This window comes from Carcharodon carcharias, chromosome 8 (assembly GCF_017639515.1).
Source record: "Carcharodon carcharias isolate sCarCar2 chromosome 8, sCarCar2.pri, whole genome shotgun sequence".
In the NCBI taxonomy this organism is placed as follows: Eukaryota; Metazoa; Chordata; class Chondrichthyes; order Lamniformes; family Lamnidae; genus Carcharodon; species Carcharodon carcharias.
In genome coordinates this window covers 93533444-93554958 of record NC_054474.1, presented here as the reverse complement: position 1 = coordinate 93554958, position 21515 = coordinate 93533444, and the positions used below count along the sequence as shown (strand labels likewise).

At 38.9% G+C, this 21515-nt stretch overlaps 1 protein-coding gene across 1 annotated transcript in view; it reads left to right on the top strand.

Moving 5' to 3' along the window:
- rnf145a (ring finger protein 145a) overlaps positions 1-15253 on the top strand; it is a 116119-nt gene extending 100866 nt beyond the window's left edge. Inside the window, exons 8-10 of the mRNA XM_041193622.1 lie at positions 4012-4159; positions 10458-10814; positions 13680-15253. Coding sequence (XP_041049556.1) covers positions 4012-4159; positions 10458-10814; positions 13680-14204 — 1030 coding nt within the window. The 3' untranslated portion in view covers positions 14205-15253. The remainder of the gene's footprint in view (positions 1-4011; positions 4160-10457; positions 10815-13679) is intronic.
- Positions 15254-21515: the final 6262 nt, after the last annotated feature.

The following is a 21515-nucleotide window of genomic DNA, read 5'->3' as shown; positions in this document are numbered from 1 at the left end:
TTTGTTTGACATCTACTTCATTACTTTACAACATGATGGGTTGCACTAAATTGATTTGGGTTTCATATTGTAATCAGAACTTAGTTTTATTCTGAGTAATATGTTTTGTGTTGGTGGCTGTATCTGAAAGCTAGCATGTCTCCATACTTCTTGAGTGCTCTCCACCTAAAACTTTCATACCATCCCCTCCACCCTCCTGCCAACCCCAGATAACCAAGACCATCAGGAGGAACAGGGAGTTGCCAACTCCACATTCCCCTCCAAAGCACCCAGCCTTATAACTATTGGCATAAAACTTTTAATGTGCAGAATCATATTTCTCTGTGCAGATATTTTATTTAAAACTAAACCGAAAATAACATAGAGCTGAAACTAATCTCATTATGAACCTTCATTATATTTAAATTTCGCACCAACAAGAAATGTGTTTTGAAGTCCCAACTAAGGGAATTGCTTAAGTATGAAGTATGCAACAGGTTGTATTTGTGACACATTTCTGCATGTGTATATTTTTTTATTAGCTACCATATTTGCCATAATATCTGACATATAACACACACACTTAAAATTACAGTGCTGCCTTTTGACATTCAATTTTTAGATCAACACCAGTGGTAATCTTTCCTGATCAGTGTAGTTCAGCACCACATCACGTAGTACACTTACTACCATACGCTTACCCATTGAACCACTTGAATAACTTCAGATGTCCCTTTTATCAGGCTGACAAAAATGAATGGAATTGTGACTTGTGCATGAGAATTTACTTCAGTTATTGAATTTAATAAAGGCCATGCTGATTAACTAAAAAAAATTTATATAATTACAACTTAACCAATAACAATCCACAAGAACGTGAACACAAGCCATTCAATGTAAGATCAGAGCTGTTGGCCCTCTGGCGTTAGTCCTTGATGAACTATTTCTGATTTTTACTGGTGCAATATTTGGAGGGGGAGTGGGGAGGGTAGAATTGGTGTTTTGATGGTGACTGCCTTTATATTTTGAGAAGTCTCAAGGAGCTCTGCAATATCAGAGGGAGGGTGAATTGTTGGGCTTGAACAGGCGCTGTTCAATAGAATGCCTATGTTTTCAAAATTTATGATCAAATGCAAAGGATGTTCCAGTTGTAGTTTGGAGGAAGTTTCATCATCAATGATTGTTGAAAACCAAATAGCCATTAAAATAATAATGATTACTGTTATCAATTGAAAGGCATAATTGGGGAAACTGATAGTTAGTTGTTGAACACAGTGGTGAAAGTTTAAATAATATATGGAACAAATGACATGATTTGTGAAATTCATCACCCAGAGAAATTAATTCAGCATACTGATTGAAGTTGGGTTCTCTTCCTGTTTATTAACCATTGCTGTTGAAAAAAAATGCTTTGGAAACTTAGAGAAATGGATAAGGTGAAACATTGCTAATTCTTTGGGATTGTTTCATATTTTTTGAAAGGGATATTGATAATGAGTCATTCTTTTCGAAACATTCAATTCTTTAAAATCCATTGGTTACACCATAATCAAGAATAGAAGTACAGAAGCAGTATGTTTCAAAGGTGCAGTGGAATCATTTGATATTAGGTATCTTGGCGGTAAATTCTCCCCTAGTACTTTTGCTGATGGTTGTTATGAACCTCGGCTTGCTCTATTGCTCTCACCTTCTAGGGAGAAGTAGGTGACTAACTAAAAGGTGAACATGATATTAAATCAGATCATAATGACCTGAGCCAAGGGTGTTTTGACTATTTTTCTTTATAACCCTTGTAGCTCCGTATGGAACCTTGGAGGGGGTGGGGGCACATGAAGTTTAAATTAATGTTCCTGTTCTTAAACATATGTAGCAGAATGGAATAATTAAGGACTGTAACAATCTTCCACAAACCTTAATCTTCATGCCCCCCAAGGATTCATTGTGCACCTCCCGTGAAAATTCCCCAGTGGAAGGCGCTGGAGGGAGACCTTACCATATACCAAGATATTGGGCTTGATTTTGTGGTCAGCGGTGGAGCAGCAGTGCTCACCATTGACATTGAAGAAAGCTGCTCAAGCCAACCTAACAAACTATGTGACGTGGATTTTCCCTTTCCTCAACATTGGCTTGAATCTAGGACCAAGAAAGGGGATCTCCAAGTGTTCGGCATCAGAGGTGTTATCAAACAGGATAAGCAGCCAATCACTGAAGAATTCTAACCAACAGCAAACTAGGAAATAAAAATTGCTTAATTACTTCACTTTTAATTTTAAATTTTAAGGAAAGCAATAGATATTTGGAACATATACGTAGGTTTAGGCTGCGTTTGCTGCTTGTGCTATATAATCACAGTTGTATGTCTGGCCACCATCTTTATAGGGGACAGTGTGCAACAGGGCACAGGCACAGTCATCACTGGCCCTGGAATTGCAAATATTACAGCATTGGCAGCATCAAGTTAACACTTTTAACAATGCCCTCCATCCACAGCTCACCCAAACGCCTCAGACAGGGTTGGAAAGAGCAAGTGGCAAATGGGATCCACTCCATCCACCAATTTTCACCTCCAACTCCCAATTAAAATGACACATCACATTGGTGTGTTTTTAGAAATTTATTAAAAGATGAAATATCAAAATTAATCATTTTGGGGATACATGGGCAATAAAATAAGATTCATTTAAAGTTTGAAGACTGCTGAAAAGAAGCTATCACCATTTATGAGTGTGGATTTGTGTCTCTACAAATGCCATCATTGGACTCTGGACTTTGTGCATCCGCTGACAAGTGCACATGTGCAGAGGGGCTGTCAGAGGCCATATTGCTTTGGCAGGAGTTAGTGGTAGGATTCAGGCGGAAGTTCTTCCTCTTGCAGGTACCACGCCCTAAGAGGGTGTTGGTGAACAAGGACTTCCTTTGGATTGGCCCATGATTATGCTTGGCAAAGTATTGCAGTGGTTTGCTGTTGACTTCTGCAGTATGGCTGACCAGGAATCTCTCCTGCTCTTACCACCTGCCATCAGGCAAATTTGGCCATGTTATGAATGCATCTTCTGTGGCCATCAAGTCCTGAAGTGGAACTTGAACCTGGAGCTCCTGGCGCAGACATAGGGTTGCTACCCAACGCGCCACAAGACCCCAAGACAGAAGCTAAAATATCGTAAACTTTAAAAAAAAATGAAAACGTGGAGTTTCTTATATTGGAGAAACTTGACATTCATCAAATATAACATTCCTTTTACAGATCCAGCCAGTAACACTTTCGTAATTGTGAAATTAATGCACTGTTAAAAAAGCAGTTACATTGCATTTAACAAGTTGTAACTTTTTCAAGATTTTTACCACGACACTAACAGTTTGAGAGTTTTCATCAGTTCATTGACTTCTAATTACAGGGGACCTCAATAGCGCAGTCTCTGGAGAAGCGTAGAGTCACTGACAGCATTTTCACATTTAACTGCACACATGAACACCTCTGAAACTGATAGCAATTTCTGAAAAGTATTGATGGTGTATGCTGACTGTTTTACCATCATTACTACCTCAAAATCATTAACATCTCTTGGTGTTCTGATTTCATCACCTGTGAGGCAATTTACGTAAGATCCTTTTGAAAGCTCCTGACAGGGAAAAAACTAACAAGTAAAGAATTAAAACAGAGCCATATGGACTCAAAACATTAACTCTGTTTCTCTCTCCACACATCCTGCCAGACCTACTGAGTTTTTCCAGCATTTTCTGTTTCTATTCCAGATTTCTAGCAACTGCAATATTTTGCTTTTAAAAAGAGAAAGAATATAGATGCGAGTCAGTCTCTGTTACCTGGGTTTTGCATACAGGATTACCAGAGCTCAGGGCAAATTGGATACCCCAACTTCGTCTGCAAAATCCTGATTGATGTCTTCTGCAATGTATTACCAGTGAAGTTGTATTAATTTTTTAAAGGCGAAACTTGTAAAAGATTTTTGGCTTCTCAGTGCAGTGGAATTTGATGTGCCTCTCATTTACTACATCTTATGTGCTTGTTTACAGGAGTTTGTGGAAGCACTTTCGAGCAGTCAGTCTGTGTTTGTTCTTGTTGGTGTTTCCAGCCTACATGGCCTACATGATTTCTCAGTTTTTCCAGATGGACTTTTGGCTACTCATCATTATCTCCAGCAGTGTTCTGACATCCTTGCAGGTAATGAATAAACCTCTATTTCTACAATCCCATGAGGTTTCTTTGGCATTACTGCACAACATCAACCTTATAAAATATAACCTTCTATCTCATGATAAAGTAGCCTTTAACAGTGATAGAGGTTAAAATTCTGAACAACGTTTTGAAATGAATGAGCATTGATTTGAAATTTTGAGCTGAATTTTTATAATATGGCACATTGGCATGTGTCTGCCATTGCTTTTCCCTCTCTTATTTGTCTGCTTTTCTTCTTAAGGTATCTCTGAACTCAACACAAATTTGAACTATACAGCCCAGTACCATGCTGGTCATCAGTTGAGCGAACTGCTGAATGCCTTTACTACAATTTATTAAATGTCGAAGGTCAATCTCTCTTGATATAGAAATAATTTGTGCTTATATCATGCTGTATCCCATAAAGAATTTCCATTTCTGTGGCATCTTTCACTAAGATAGGACATCCCAAAGTGCTTTCCATCCAATGAACTACTTGTGAAATGTATCACAACCGTAATGTAGGAAACGCAGCAGCTGATTTGTGTGCAGCTCACATCCTTTGAGTGGTGTCCTAAAACACTTCATAACCAGTGAACCGCTTTTGAAATATAGACGGTGTTATTATGGAATCATGGGATAGCATAGCACAGAGGAGATCATTCGTTCCATCAAATCTGCACCAAAGAGCAATTCAGTTAATTCCACACCTCCATTCAATCCCCGTTTCCCTATTTTTTTTTCTCCTTCGAGTATTTTTCAAGTTTCCTTTTGAAGGCTGCTTTTGGACCTTTATCAGCCATCCAATCAGTTATTCCAAATCCTAACTGCCGTTTTTCCTCAGGTCCCTAGTTCCTTTGCCAATCACCCTTGTCTCTTATGCCCTTTGGTTATCGACCCTTCAATCCTTCATGCTTTTAAACGCCTCTTTGCCTTCTCTGACCTAAGGAGAAAACCCCAGCTTCCATAGATTTTCCACTTTACTATAATTTCTCATCCCTGGAACTATTCTAGAAAAGCTCTTCTTTACCCTCTTCCCAAGCCTTTGTGTCTTTCCTAAAGCATGGTGCCTAGAATTGAAAACAGTTCTCCAACTGTTGCCATTATATTGTTCTTTATAGGTTTAGCATAACTTCAGAACTGGTGCTCTCTATATCTCTATTTACAAAGCCCAGTACTGTATATTCTTTGTTAGCTGCTTTATTAACCTGTCCTGCCACCTTCAAAGATCTGTGCACAAACACCCCATGGCTCTAGCAGCCCATTCAGAATTGTACCATTTTGCATGCATTGTCTCACTCCATTCTTCCTATCCAAATGCATCACCTCACATTTGGCTGCATTGAATTTCATCTACAATGTGTCCACCCACTCCACCAGCCTGTCTGTGTCCCCTTGATGTCTATTGCTATCTTCCTCAGTGTTTATTACATTTACAAGTTTGGTATCATCAGCAAATTTCAAATTTATGTCCTGTACCCCAAGTCAAAGTCATTAATGTATATTGGAAACTGCAGTGGCCCTATTACTGAACCCTGGAGAAAACCACTCCATACTTCCCTCCAGCCTGAGAAACAGCTATTCATCACATAAGAACATATGGATTAGGAGCAGGAGTAGGCCATTCAGCCCCTCGAGCCTGCTCCACCATTTGATACGATCATGGCTGATCGGATTGTGGCCTCATCTCTACTTTCTTGTCAATTCCCTATAACCTTTGACTCCCTTGTCAATCTAAAATCTGTATAACTCAGCCTTAAGATATTCAGTGACCCTGCCTTCACTGCTTTCTGGGAAGGAGAATTCTACAGACTACCAAACATCTTGAGAGAAAAAATTTGTCCTCTTTTCTCTGCCTTAAATGGGAGACCCCTTATTTTTAAACTGTGTTATAGTCCTAGTTTCTCCCATAAAGGGAAGCATCCTATCAGCATCCATCCTGTCAAACCCCCTATTTACCAAAAAGATAACTTCTCATTCTTGTAGACTCCAATAGATACGGGCCCAACCTTTCCTTATAAGATACCACCCCACCCCACCCCCAAAGCCCCGACCCCAATCCCAGGTATCAGCCAAGTGAACCTCTTCTGAATTGCCTCTAATGCAGTCATATCCTTTCTTAAATAAGGAGACCAAAATTGTACACGGTATACTTGAGATGTGGTCACACCAACCTGTACAACTGTAGCAGAACTTCCTTACTTTTATACTCCATTCCCTTTGCTGTTAACAACAACATCTCATTTGCCTTCCTAATGCTGTACCGGCATTCCAACTTTTGATCCCCTGCCTTGTTGATAATGGTAGAGTGGGGAATATGCCGGGCCATGAGGTTACGGACTAGTTGAGTACAGTTCTGCTGCTGTTGGTCCACAGTGCCTCATGGTCGTCCGATCTTGAGTTGCTAGATCTGCTCGAAATCTATCCTATTTAGCACGGTGGTAGTGCTACACATGATGGAGGCTATCCTCAGTGTGAAGACATGACTTGGTCTCCACAAGGACTATGGAATGGCCACTCCTACCAATACTGTCATGGACAGATGCATCTATGCCAGGCAGGTTGTTGATGGTGACCTCAAGCATGTTTTTCCCTCTTGTTGGTTTCCTCACCACCAGCTGCAGACCCAGTCTAGCAGCTATGTCCTTTAGGACTCAACCTGCCCGGTCTGTGATGGGGCTGCCACGCCACTCTTGAAGTGCCCCACCCAGAGTACAGCCTGAGCCCTTGCCACCCTCCGTGCTTCATCCAGGTGATGATCAGCGCAGAGGAGTACTGGTACATGAGCTGGGGGCAGGGGGGACAGTATGTGGTAATCAGGTTTCCTTGCCCATGTTTGACCTGGTGTCATGAAACTTCTTGGGGTCCAGAGTTGATTTTGAGGGTTCCCAGGGCAGCTCCCTCCTGACTGTATACCACTGAACTGCTGGAGAGACAGGACATATCCAGGGGTGGTGATCATGATGTCTAGGACATTATCGGTAAGGAATGATTCAGAGAGTGTGACTGTCAGGCTGTTGCTTGACTAGTTTGTGAGACAGCACTCCCAACTTTGGCACAGGCCCCCAGATGTTAGTGAGGAGGACTTTGCAGGGTCAACAGGCTGAGTTTGCCACTGTCATTTCTGGTGCCTACGTCAATGCCAGGTGGTCAGTCCAGTTTTGTTCCTTATTGACTTGTTTTTAGCAGTTTGATACAACTGAGTGGCTTGGTAAGCCATTTCAGAGGGTTCTAACAGCAGTCAACCTGGTTTCATGATCATCATTAGACTTATTGAATTCAAATTCCACCTGGGTCCCCAGAGAATTACCCTGGATCTCTGGATTGCTCATCCAATGACACTACCCCTATGCTGCCACCTCCCCTCCTATACCTGCATGGTAACTTTTTATAATTCATGTACAAGGACACCCAGATCTCCTCCTACTGCAACATTCTGCAATCTCTTCATTTAAATAATAATCTGATTTTCTATTCTTCCTGACAGAGCGGGCAGTTCACATTTTCCCCACATTATACTTCATCTGCCAAATGTTTGTGCACTCACTTAATCTATATTCCTTTACAAACTCTTTGTATTCTCACAATGTGCTTTCCTTACCTATCATTGTATCACCAGAAAATTTGACTACAAAACAGTTGGTCCTTTAATCCAAGTAATTAATATAGATCGTAAATAAGTGAAACCCCAGCACTGATCCCTGTGGCACTCCACTAGTTACAGTTGGCCAACTGTTAAATGATCCATTTATCCTGACTCTGTTTCCTGTTAGTTAGACAATACTCTAATCATGCTAATATCGTCACCCCAATCAGTAACCTTATTGAATGCCTTTTGGAAATCCAAATACGTAAAATCTGCTGACACCCCTTTAGCTACCCTGCTTGTTAAACCTCGAAGAACTATATAAATTTGTCAAATATGATTTCTATTTTACGAAATCACGTTGACTCCACCTGATTATATTGAATTTCTAAATGTCCTGATACCACTTCCTCAATAATGGATTCTAGCATTTTTTCAATGAAAGATGTTAGGCTAACTGGCTTACAGTCTCCTACTTTCTATCTCCTTCCTTTCTTGAATAGTGGTGTTATGTTTGCTTTTCCCAGTTTGCTGGGATCTTTCCAGAATATAGGAAATTTTGGAACATTACGACCAATGCAAGCACTATCTCTGCAGCCACTTCCTTTAAGACCCAATGATGCAGGCCATCAGCTCCAGGGGTCTTGTCAGCCTTTAGATCCACTAGTTTTCCTAGTTATTTTTCTCTAGTGATCATGATTTCTTTAAATTCCTTTTCCATTTTGCCCTCTGCTTTGCTACTATCTTCGGGTTACTTTTTGTGTCTTCTACTGTGAAAACAGTTACGAAATACTTGTTCAAAGCCTCTGCCATTTCCTTGTTTTTCATTCTTAATTTCCCAGTCTTATTCTCTAAGGGACCAACGCTCACTTGAGCTACACTTTTCCTTTTTGTCTCCTAGTAGAAGCTTTTACTATCTTTTTGTATTTCTTGCTAGCTTTCTCTCATGCTCCAATTTCTGCCTCTTCAATATTTCTTTTTAGTCATCCTTTGATAATTTCTGAATTGTTTCCAATCTTGTCTCTCACTAATCCATGCAGCATAATAGGCCTCATATTTTCAATTTCATGCCATCCTTAACTTCCTTAGTTAGCCATAGATTTTGCATACTTTTCAGTCTTTGTTAATGGCATATATCATTGTTGAGAGTTATGAAATATCTCCTTAAATGTCTGCCACTGCTTTTCTACTTTCTTACCTTTTACCCTACTTTCCCAGTCCACATTAGCCAACTCTGTCTTCGTACCCTTATATTTGCCTTTTATTTAAGTTTAAGGCTTTCCTTTCAGACACACGTTTCTCACCCACAGACTGAGAAACTCTATCATTTTATGACCAGTCTTCCCAAGGGAATCATTTACTATGACGTCCTTAATTCATCTTGCCTCATTACATATTACCAGGTCTGAAATAACCTGTTGCAGTTGGTTCCAAAATGTATTGTTCTAGGAAACTGTCCCAAATCCACTCTGTGAACTCATCCTCCTGCCTATCTTTGTCGATTTGATTTATCCAATCTATATTAAGATTAAAATCTCCCATGATTATTCCAGTTTTTTTCCTACAAGCTCCCGTTATTTCTTGATTTATACTCTGTCCAACAGTGTAGCTATTGTCAGGACACTTATAAACTACCCCCATCAGTGACTTCTTCCTTTTACACTTTCTTATCTTCGATTCTACATCTTGATCCTCTGAACCAAGATTATTTCTCACTACTGTACTGATCACATCTTTTATTAACAGAGCTACCCCACCTCTTTTTCCTTTATTCCCATCCTTCCGAAATGTCAAATACCCTTGAACGTTCAGGTACCAGCCATGGAGCTAGAATATTGAAATCTGGGCTAAGGGCAGGATTTTCCGCATCTGCCCACTGGCGGATCCCACCCGCGATGGGCCGGAAAATCCCGGCCTAAGAGATTTAAGTTTGAATTCCAGAATTAAATATTTGCCCAGGCATTGGGTGTGGCAGCTTGGTGTGATCCTGAGGGAAGTAGTCAAAAAGTGTTGTCTGGGACAACATTGGTGGAGGAAGTGAAAGTGTCCCTTCTCACAACTCTTATGCAGACTCCTGATATGATCAGCCATCTTGGGAGAGGTAGTGACTGGTGTCCAATGATGAACAAGCCAAATTACTTTGTTGACTGAATTCCCTATTCCCACCCCATTGAGTTTGAGAGACCAATAACTATCAAATGGCATTCTCATTAACTTTTAAATTAACCTTAATAGTATAGATTGTGACCCTCTAAAACAAAGAGTTGCACCTTTTTATCAAAACATTTTAACTGATGAGTTTTTAGAGGGATTTTTGTTTTGGGTTTCAGTGGGTTTAAAAAATTTCTTACTGCTAAAGTAATATACCTTAAGGTAATGACATTATGACCTGTAAGTGGAATTTCTTATTTCAAGAGAAGTTCCATGTTGTGATTTTTATCTGTTAGAAGCTTGTCAGCATTTGTCGTGAGGATGGAAATGCTTTCTCTACTTGAGCACATTCCATATTCAACTTTGAGTGCAATTATTTAAACCTGAATGTTTACAGTATTGTAAGTCAAACAGGCAAATAGTAAAATGTATTGTAAAAGTACTTCTTTTTGTTCAAGTTCAACTAATAACTTAAATGCACCAATTGGAGTTGCCATGTTTTATTACATAAAGACAATTGATGCAATGTTAAAACCATGCTCTCATACAATTTTGCATTGCTGATAGGTGCTTGGAACACTCTTCATTTATATCCTTTTTATGGTGGAGGAATTCAGTAAAGAACCAATGGAAAATCTTGACGACGTGATCTACTATGTGAATGGCACATATCGCTTGCTTGAATTCCTGGTGGCTTTGTGTGTTGTTGGATATGGTGTAGCAGAGACAATATTAGGAGAGTGGACTTGGATGGGTTCATCCATCATCTTTGTCCATTCCTACTTCAATGTCTGGCTTCGAGCACAGTTGGGATGGAAGAGCTTTCTTCTCCGCAGGGATGCGGCAAATAAGATCAACTCGCTGCCAACTGCCACTAAAGAGCAGCTTGAAGAGCACAATGACATTTGTTCCATCTGTTACCAGGTATGTAGCGTGGCACCAGTGCAACACTTAAACCCTGGCTTTAGTACCCAAACTCTCATTCAGGACGATCGCAGTTGGTTGTCCTTATGTTCAGTTCACGTTCTGTATGTGTATTAGCTTCTGCTAATTCCTAACTGCTATAAAATTCCTTTTGTCACCTTCCAGTGTCACTTATGCTATGAAAGAGGTTTAAAGGCAACCCAAACTTTTTTTTAAAAGTAATCGATGGTTTTATAAACTGTTTGAGTGACTTGCATGATTTATATAATAATTGGGGACCTTCAATCAGGTTGAAAGTTAGTAAGGGTCAACTGTTGGATTTCAAGGACAAATCTAAGTATTGGGGCAACATGCACACTTCACTGGTAAAGATTGTCTCCATATATTCATGCAAATACTGACGTAACCACCCTAAATGAAAGAGAATTAGTAAACAAAAGCTTCTACCGTTTTATTATGAGCAAAAATTGGTCTTTCACCCATAGAGGATAGAAAATTTATTTGTTGAATATCATTTCCACCTAAAAAGACATATGTTAGTTTGCTAACAGGTATTATGTATGCAGCATTTTAAAATATTTTAAGTTCCTCCCTTAGCTGCGTAATTATAATCGGATAACCTGTGAACTGCATCAAACTGCCGCCTTTCTGAAATTTGAAAGGTAACCATAACAAAATAGCTTTAAACACTAAGCAGAAGTATGTTTGAGAGGAATTCTTAATCCAGGTGCAGGTTCCATTTGCAATACTCCTCACACCACAGTTACTTCTTTTTTTTAACTAGCGTCTGTTTCCAGGTTAGCAGATGGCTGCTTAATTGAGTTGCAGGTTCTATTGAATTACATGTAAATTAGAAACCTATTGGTTTTGAGAATCACTGGCTTTATTGCACAGGTGGCTGTTTATTGAAGGTGACCAGAAGGACAGTTTTTACTATTTGTGAAAGTATTGCCTGTAGGTTGGCTCTTTGAGGTTCATTTAGGACAGTGCTGGATCATCAGTTTCTTATTCATGTTGAATTCCCCACCACACCTCTCTCTCTCTTCCTCTATCCGGATGATTCTGGTATGCTATTCCACAGCTATTTCCAGCACTCCAATATCTCACTCAACTAGCAATTTTCATCTGTATAAATAGTTGACAGTCTATTCAACTGTGGAGGACATCACATTCAGTTCTCATCTTGCTTGTGTGTTTTGTCTCCTGTTTTTTCAATAAGTAAAATGCTGGAGATCTGATTTGAAATAAAAACAAAGTGCTGGAAAAACTCAGTTGGTCTGGCAGCATCTGTGGAGAGAGAAAGCAGAGTTAACATTTCGAGTTGAATATGATACCAAGGAAGAGTCATATTGGACTCAAAATGTTAACTGTTTCTCTCTCCACAGATGCTCCCAGACCTCCTGTGTTTTTCCAGCACTTTCTGATTTTACTCCCGTATTTTTGCTACCTTTACTTTCACTTCCATGTGTGTGCACACATACACATGCTTTTCAGCAGGAGTCACTGGATAGAAATCAAGAGAAGAAGCTGACCTTTTAAGTTTCTACTCCTCCCTGACTCTGGACCGGGTGACTGCAGGCGGCAGCAGGATTGAACCTAAGACCCTCTTGCCTGCATGGCTTACCCACTAAGATATCAGGAGATCTATCTTCATTGAGTTTTATGCATTTTTGTTTTGGCTGGGCCTCTGTAAAGTATCTTTTTTTTGCTTTTAGCTGGATACCAGGCAATTCTCAAGCTGTCAGGGTGACTTTATCTGACCTTTCCCCTCCCTTTACTGTTGGAGTAATGTATTTTACTTCTGCTTTGCCCTGTCAATCTAAGAAATCAGCTTTGCAATCTTTGTATTAATGCAGTGTACTTTGTGATGCATGTTTAGTGGATGTGAATGCACTTAGTTTTAGCTTGTGGGCAATACAGGTCTTTTGTTCCCTAACATAATGGTATTGTCACCATTCTTAATCTAGGGAACATAACTCATTTGGTTTTTGGATAGAAACTGTTTCGACTCTGTTTTAAGACACATAGCTGTAGCTTAAGTTGAAGGCAAATTTAATGTTTCATTGACTGATGAAAATAAATATAATTTACTACACGTCTGCACAAATTACCACTAAAATAGTTGTGGTGCACTAGTAACAATGTGTTGTCACGTGCACTTAGGTACTAAATTCCTATTTATTTCCCTTTTATCTTGAGTGAAGTCATAAAAATTTAATGCGCTTTTAAAATTCATAATCGACTATACAAAGGGTAATGTGCATCCATTTAATGGAGCAGTTCGGTCTTGATCTTTTGACCCTAATAGATAGTTTGCACTTCACTAGATTTTATGTCGGCAGAACTGTTGAATTGAGTTGCTGCTTTACAGCTAATCACCTATAACATGATGTTGCACGTGTTGGCATGACCAGATTGTGGCAAATAAATTTAAGAGCTTCCCCAGTGACCTAGTAGATTATGGCACAGCTTCATACAGTACTAAATGGTGTGGACCTTATGAATGTGGGTTTGATTCCAAGTGCTTTTTCATTAATTGTTCAGTGCTGGGCTCAGCACCTGAGGCAAGAAAGGATTTAAAAAAAAAGCCATGACCTTGCTCAATTGTATATGGATATGAACTCTGGATGGTTAAAGGTTTAGTGCACCTATTTTGACCCAGGCACCAATAGCCTGTTGACATTCATAGTTTAGGGACATTTGTAATCTTGGCTCATGCATGAAGAGTAGCCAGTTGAGCTACAGGTGCAGGTTGAACAAGCAGGTGTCAGCACCTGCAACAAAGTAGGGAAAAAGCAGCAACAAAATATTTTTGCACTATTTTAATAAGTTGTTTCTTACCAATTTGAATTTTCTTTGCTTTAGGACATGCATTCAGCAGTGATTACACCATGCAGCCATTTCTTTCACTCGGCCTGTCTCAAGAAGTGGCTATATGTGCAGGAAACATGTCCATTATGCCACCAGCAGCTGAAATCTCAAGGACAGCAGGTTGGGGCAACACCAGTGCAAGGACCAGGAGAGCAATTGCCCCAAAATGAGAGAAGACCAATGCAAGAATTGGCAGGACAAAAGGATGGGCCTCCTGGTAATGATTCAGATCTAGCTCTCGGTTCTGAAGATGGCCCTGCAGGGCAAAATGAAGAGGGCCAGAAAGCTCTCAACACTGATTGCAGTTCTCATGGAGACCCAGGCACAGGTGAACATCCATGTGCACAAAATGGCTCTAATATTGGCAAAATTGAGTTTCCACATCCAGCTGAACTTTGTGAGGATGAATATCAACAATTGTCTGCTCCACAGGAGAGTTTCGATAAACAATGCATGGCGGTGTTAAGTGCCCATGGAAGGGAATTGATTGAAGCAGATTGTCACCTTAACCTGCCATGATACTGCAGCGATGTTAAAGCCTTAAAATAATGTAGGCAATGGCTTCATATTTGAACTTGACAGCTTAAACAGGAAGTGAATTGAAATGTATTTACAGAGAAACAGAATGTAATGTTCTCACAAGCAGGTCTGGAGACATTTTGTAAGAAGGGATTGAGTGAATTTGTTGCCACATCATCTCTACAGTATTAGACACAGCCATGGCAAGACAGGGAGGATGTTTTTGCTAGATGTTTTGTAGGCATGAAATAATTAGATTGACTGATGTATTATATTTATATATAATTAGAAGCTTTAAGCATGGTTAGAGTCACATGCTACAAGCAGACTTTTTAAAAAAAACAAATTAAAAATTTTTGTAGCTCTATATTCAGCAACTGTGATTGCACTGTCATAGTTTATAGTGCATTTCCAAAGTATTTAATGAGTACCTGATGAATGGTGCGTGAATAACTTTGGCTTGTACTTGCCTGCTCGATGAAGTAGACTGGAGCTTTTATGAACACTTTGTGATTCCTTTCAAATTTTTGAAGGGTCATAAGTGGGATGAACTACAGGATACAGATAAGAGCAGAGTTGCACGATGAATATGGCACGTTTGACTTCTGAAACCTGAGGGGTACAGTGTTATTTTTAAGTTGACAGTTATGATTTGTGGAAATGATTACATTAACTTGTATGATGAAACAAAGCAAAAGAAAAAAGCCATTTTGTAGCTCTGATAGATTTTGCACAATTTTCTTTTTGGGAGGAGGGAAGATATTGGTGACATATTTTCTTAATTCATCATGGCTTATGTAGGTAGGCTCTCATTTAATATTACTTTACTATGTGCATTTGAACAGAAAAGGGAAACTCGCTTTTTTGCATCGAGTGAACCAGAGAATTGAGAGTCTTACTCTGTAGCTTTCAAAAATTGTGAACAATTTCCAAACAACCAGGCTGGCATTGAATAATAAATATGAGATCATGGATAGAATCATTCTGACACAATTTCTCTGGGGTTTTATTTTGAGAATGTGTATGTCTGAATAAATATGTCAAGGTCATCAAGTGCATTATGACTGTTTTCTCTCCTCTTATAAACACTGACTACTCCTGGGGTAACATTGTATATGTCTGAGCTTTGACACTGAGTTATGGTGAGTATTCATCCATGGAATGCAATACATCTGAGCCTGATCTCACCTCATCGGATATCCACATACGTACACTTTTCATCAGGGATGACTGGATAGTCATCAGGAGTGGGAACACTGACTAATTTTCATTTCTCCCCCATCCTGCACCACCTAACTTCCTAGCCTTAAATCCTACGGCCAATTTGTAGCACTGTAATTGATGTCCCAGTTGAGCCCAACTAACTTAGCAGAAACCGGAAATTGAATCCAGAATGATTCTGGTGAGAAAATAACTTTGAATTTCAGTGGAATAAACAGCACTGTTTTTGTCCTTTGAATTTGTCTTACTTTACTGCATTGACCATAAAAGCATCTCATCTGATACTTTAACTGATCATTGTAGAATTTTTCTTGGATTGGGCCATTTTACAGAATGAAACATTTGAGCACAGCTAACAGAAACTTGCTTGTTTCAAAACCAGTAGAGCTTTGCTAACATGTACTGAGTGCACTAATGAATATGGCTTCAAATATTTCACCTTCATCAGTAAAATCTCACCATGGAAAATCAATGTTGATTGTATATATGCTTGTTTTATTTCAGTTCATTCAATCCTGTGTATTGACTGCATTTAAACATATTTAACAACTGTGTCAGGTGCATACGATGGGAGTCACGACACTCATTTAAACTAAGTTGAAAACTTCTGTCAAGTCATGAAATCATCTTAAGGAAGGATTGTCCTTGTAGATAATTTCTGATAGCTTGCTGTAATTTGGCAGTCAGATGAGAAGATCGTCAATGTTATATAATGGAATACCACTTTTGCAGCCAGTGTCCACACCAGGCACATCTTAGTTGCTAGCACTGATTAGATGCAGGTTGAAACTGTCTTGATCAGACCCGCTAAAGGGCATGCCATTATGTTATATTTTCAGTACCAACTGTCGCCTTAGTTTTTTTGTGTGGGTTTGCAGATCCAGTATAGAATTAGGAACCATTTTGTACTGGAGAGTTCTCACTAGGAGCCACTTTTCAGTTGTACAAATAGATTTTATTTATGAGTGTCACAGCTAGCAGAGATGGGGAGAATTTTGATCCTTACCCTAGAGTAGATTCGGACCCAGGTAAGTATGTGCCTCTTAAGTTCCCTTTGAATGTAGAAGTTAATGGGATACCTGTATCAGGTGCACTATACTTTTTCTTCTGTTAACCACCAATGAGAACCTTTTTTGTGTGCTGAACTTCAGCTTTTTGTATTCTTTTAACTGTATTCTAGAAGAAAATCCATTGAAGTTGGTAGAGATCTGGGAGACATTGTGCCCTCTATAATTTATAGGAGTTTGTTTACATATCTCTTACTTATCCTTTCTTGAGGGTTAGGCTCCAGAAGTTCTGATGGGTATATATCCAAGTGGTTTTCTCCATGAGTTGATTACAGCATAAACAGGCAAAAGTTATAAGAAGATACAAGGGAGCGAGATTGGATGGCTATGATCTAGAACTAGCACTTGGACAGGTTTGAATTGTCAAACAGCTACCTTCTGTGCCCGAGATTTTGAAGCTAATTAGCTGCACCATGAGCCTTAGTTAAGATGAGTTCCTTATATTTTTGACTTTCTGTTGAGTTCTCAAAGATTCCTTCAACTATCAATTAGTCTATAAGTTGGATCAAATTCACAAAAACTCACCTGAGTCACCACACTTCAACACTACAGTAGTTACTTTCTCCTTTAATTTCAACCAACCCAAGATACATCTATCTAATATAGGTTTTGCTGTAGAATTTGAGCTACTACCATGGCAAGATCTTGATGTGGTAAAGTATTGATTTGTCTTTAATGCTCCTGTAATTGTCGGAACTAATGATCCTACCTCTATGTGATTGTATGTAATTCTTTGATGGGAGATTGTTTACACTGGCTGGAGAATCCAGAATACAGTGTCAGGTATGGGGGTGCACAGGGGGTGATCATCTTGGATTGAGATGAGGAGAAATTTCTTCATTCAAAAGGTTGTGAACCTTTGGCATTCTGTACCCCAGAGGATTGTGAATGTTCCATCATTAAATATATTTAAGGCTGAGATAGACGGACTTTCAGTGTCTCAGGGAATCGAGGGATATGGGGAGTGGTAAAATGGAGTTGCAGCCCAAGATCAGCCGAGCTTATTTCGAATGACAGAGCTAGATTGATGTGGTGTATGGTGCCTTCCTGCTCCTATTTCTTGAGGAATTCTTCTAGTGGAGAAATCTTGTTTCAGTTGCTTGTAGTCCTGGTTTTGGACTGTTGGTCATTCTCCATGACTTGCCTTTGTTGACATTTAGCTGAAGAACAATATTGAAGACTGTGAGCATAATGTGATTGCTAAGTGCTGCTTTCACAATTCCAGGATCCCAACACTCATAAGATTCCACTCATTCTAGAGATATCTGCATGATAGTATCACTGGATGCTCATGTGTGAACTTAACTTATCTTAGAAGTTTGGAATATTGTCAAGGGGGGATTAGAGGTTTTCTGAAAATGCTTGAAATGTATCAATAAATACCTCAAGCTGCTACTGAGTACTGGGACAGTGCACACTTGACAAACTTCTTGTGTAGTCAACTGCAGAATAACTTTTACAGTTTGGAGTTAGGAATTTTCCAATAAATGTTTTTCCATCATAATCAGTTTGGACAGGAAAATTAAGTAAAACCAGGGTGTGAATGAGGGACGATTTGAAAGTCAGAGATGTGGTCTATATGTAGATTATCATTTAAATGTAGTTAAATCCCAAATGTAGATTTGGCAATGTTTGGATGGCCTCATCAACCTATTTTACATTTTAACAGGATCCATCTAGAACAGCAAGAGAAATTCAGACATTTTAAATGTAATAGAGCATAATCTTCCCACGACTTATTTACTGTTTTATTTTTGGCAGCTATTGTGGAAGTCCTTCACTTGGACAAAATCTGTTTTGTGTCAACAGCCATGAATGAACATATGTGGGCAAGTACTGGGCTGTTCCGATAAGTGCTTAGCTTGATATGTGTTATCATTCAAGATCATTCATGTGAAATTAAAATGATATAGGCAAGGTGTTCTGACAATTTTGGGACAGGAATCGTCAACCATCTTTGAAAATGCATGATTAGAAATCCTGCTGACGTTGCTTCTCTGCTTATTTTTGGCTAATGGACAGTGAGGTCAATTTTAGGAGTCTGTTTGTTCCTCTAGGGTGTGCTCTTACACTATGATATATTGATTAAATAGAAATATGCACTCTAGAACAGGCCAGGAACTTTTCTGATTTGTATGCCTTAGGACTAAACCACAACACATTTACCCAACGCATCAGGAAAGCTTTCTAACACTCTTATCCCATGCATAGTCTCCATAATCCAATTTTTGAGTATGAAATCACACTTTTGCCTAAAAGTTCACATCAAACAATTCTGGTCCTAAATCACTTTTTTTGCTAGGTTTCTTCTATGATTTGATGAATTGCAATGAGCCATTCAAATATGGGAGACCTAATGAGGCCTCTGGATACTGGTCAGGAATGGGGAACATTCGACCTTCTTCACTTAACTCTGGTTCAAAAGCCAATTATAGTACTGCTATCATCATCCTAGTTAAAACCACTGACTTGCTATGGACTGGGGATCAAACTTGGGAATGTCTTGGTCTGTATCCCATTTAATCATTGGATTATCTCACTATGCCATTGATTGGGCAAAGGGGAATTTTACACACACTTGTCAGATTAGAAAGTTCCATTCAAACGTGTCCTTACCCCGAATTACTCAAATGCTGCCCTGGTATATATCAGGTAGGTAATCTGGTTGATCAATACCCATATACCAGAAAACACCACTTTTTTCACTCTTTAGTTATTCAATATTATTCCTTTTTATTTGCTATATTTGCACAACTGCAAAATGGACCTCTAGGAATTATTCAAACATGTAACCGATTCATTATTCTTTCTTGTAATTGATGTATACCTGGTTATGACAGCAATTTGATAAAATTAATATTTTTAGAATTAATTTGTTCAGTTTAACATATTGTACATTTCAATTAAACCCATCATTCTGGCAAGTCTTATTTGTTGATGCACCTTTTGGAACATAGCCACAGTAAATTGAAAATAAGATATGTTGGTTCCACAGAACATACGTGAAAGCCATTGTGCATGAGAGGGAGTCAGGCACTATTTATCTTGTCAAAGAAGGCCCTTAAGAATCTGATGTACACGGTGCATATCATGGGAATACACTTTAAAATGTGAATGGGTCATAGTTGGGAAAGCCTTGGCTTTGAGCATGCAACAAATTTTATTATAGCCATGCAGAAAGAAAACATATTAACTCTGTGCAGTGTAGATGACGGGCAAGAACAGCATTGGGCTCAGCTGTACTACCCTGTGTGTTTACATCACTCTGCTATTGCTGCATCAGCTCACACTTGACACACGTGAGTTACAGAAGGATTTCCTTTGCCTTTGGATCTATACCCCAATATGAACCTCCTGTTCCAAGGAAAGAGAGGAGAAGTATTGAGTGAAGGAGAGAAAGAAATTATAAAATATGGACAGCTATCTCAAAACAGTAAACCAGTGTGCCTTGTCAGCATGTCTCTAATTGCTCACTGGCAGTGATCAAATGGCTTATCAATTATCTGGGAGGCCTACAGAAGGTATTGTACGTATCATCGGTGTGAAATTGGTTACCATTTCATTTTACATTGGCCTGAATTATTTTTGCTGCAGTCTTCACGCCTAACTTGCTGAATTTCATTTCACATCTCTTTTTAAAGGTGTTTACTAGTGGAAAGTAAAACGTGATTATAGCTAATTAATGAACTTGGAAGACAAGCGTTTGAATTGCTTCTTTTCATTGAAGGTAAATTAACCGTATGAGCTGGAAATTAGCTATGATGAATGATCAGAGAATTAATTTTTAAATTGGCTATAAAAATTATAGGAATTATAACTTTGCTTTTGGAAATTGGTTCAACTTGTGTCCATTGTCAACTTTATCACACATGGTCTTCATTACAAGTAATTACAGTGATGTATTTAAATTTAAACTTGTTCCCCAACGTTCATCATCTGGCGTCCAATTGACTTTAAAATTAAGCAATTAAAATGGATGAATTAATCATTCAAGCTAAATGCATTTCATTTAATGTTAGCTGTTAAGCACAATGTTGTTAATGTAAACTCCATAGTATAATGGTAATTTTATGAAAACAATCTTGGTTTCAAGCTGGAAGTATCCTCATGAAGTACCATATTTTATGAAATAATCTGCATCTTGTAGGAAGATATGTAAATATGGGATGGTAGGTAACTAAGTGAAATACAAGGCACTAATCCAACTTAAAGGGTCAGGTGAAGCTCAGGTGGTTTATATTTGTCGAATTCTGAAGTTTCATTATTTTTCCTAGGTTTTTCCCCTTTGGATACTGGCTCCTTCTTGGATGCAGCTCCACGGGTAGGCTCAGCCTTCCCATGGAGCTTGGACCTTACCCAATATTAATTCTTTATTTACAACTATTAGCAAACTACTGTCTCATGAAAGGTGGCATTCACAAACCCTTATCCTCATCCAACATCCAGGCGTGTACTTTGCAGCAGTAATTGCTGAAGGGGAAACCGTACCTGATGTTGCTCTCTCACTTCCTTCATAATTCAACTGTGCTGATACCGATGGTGGTACCCAAAGATTTGCTCTAGCTATCGTAAGCTAACTTGGCACAGGCCAAACATTGAAGCTTTATGACTATGCACCATACCACGGGATGTGTTTGTCACAAAGATCTCAAAGTAATATTACTATAATATCAATTTGCAAGAATCTAATGTACTTGCTAAACAGTGACTTCAATGTTATGATGATCCATTTATTTGATCTGGAAAACTTCTGACACTGTTTGAAGTTAGAAATGATGCATGATGATGGGGGCTAAGAGCATCACTGATTTTTGAATGTGAAACCTGAAGGCATGGTGAAATGAACCAGGTGTGTTTTTAACTGGTAGATTATTGGAAATAATCTTTAATAAATTATAACACCCAAATCAACAATGAAATTCATCTTGTGTTGCACTGCAGCTGTCTATAAAGAATATATAAATACATGAAATAAAAACACCAAAGACCAGAAGACCTGTGTTTTATCCAGATGTCCTGAGTT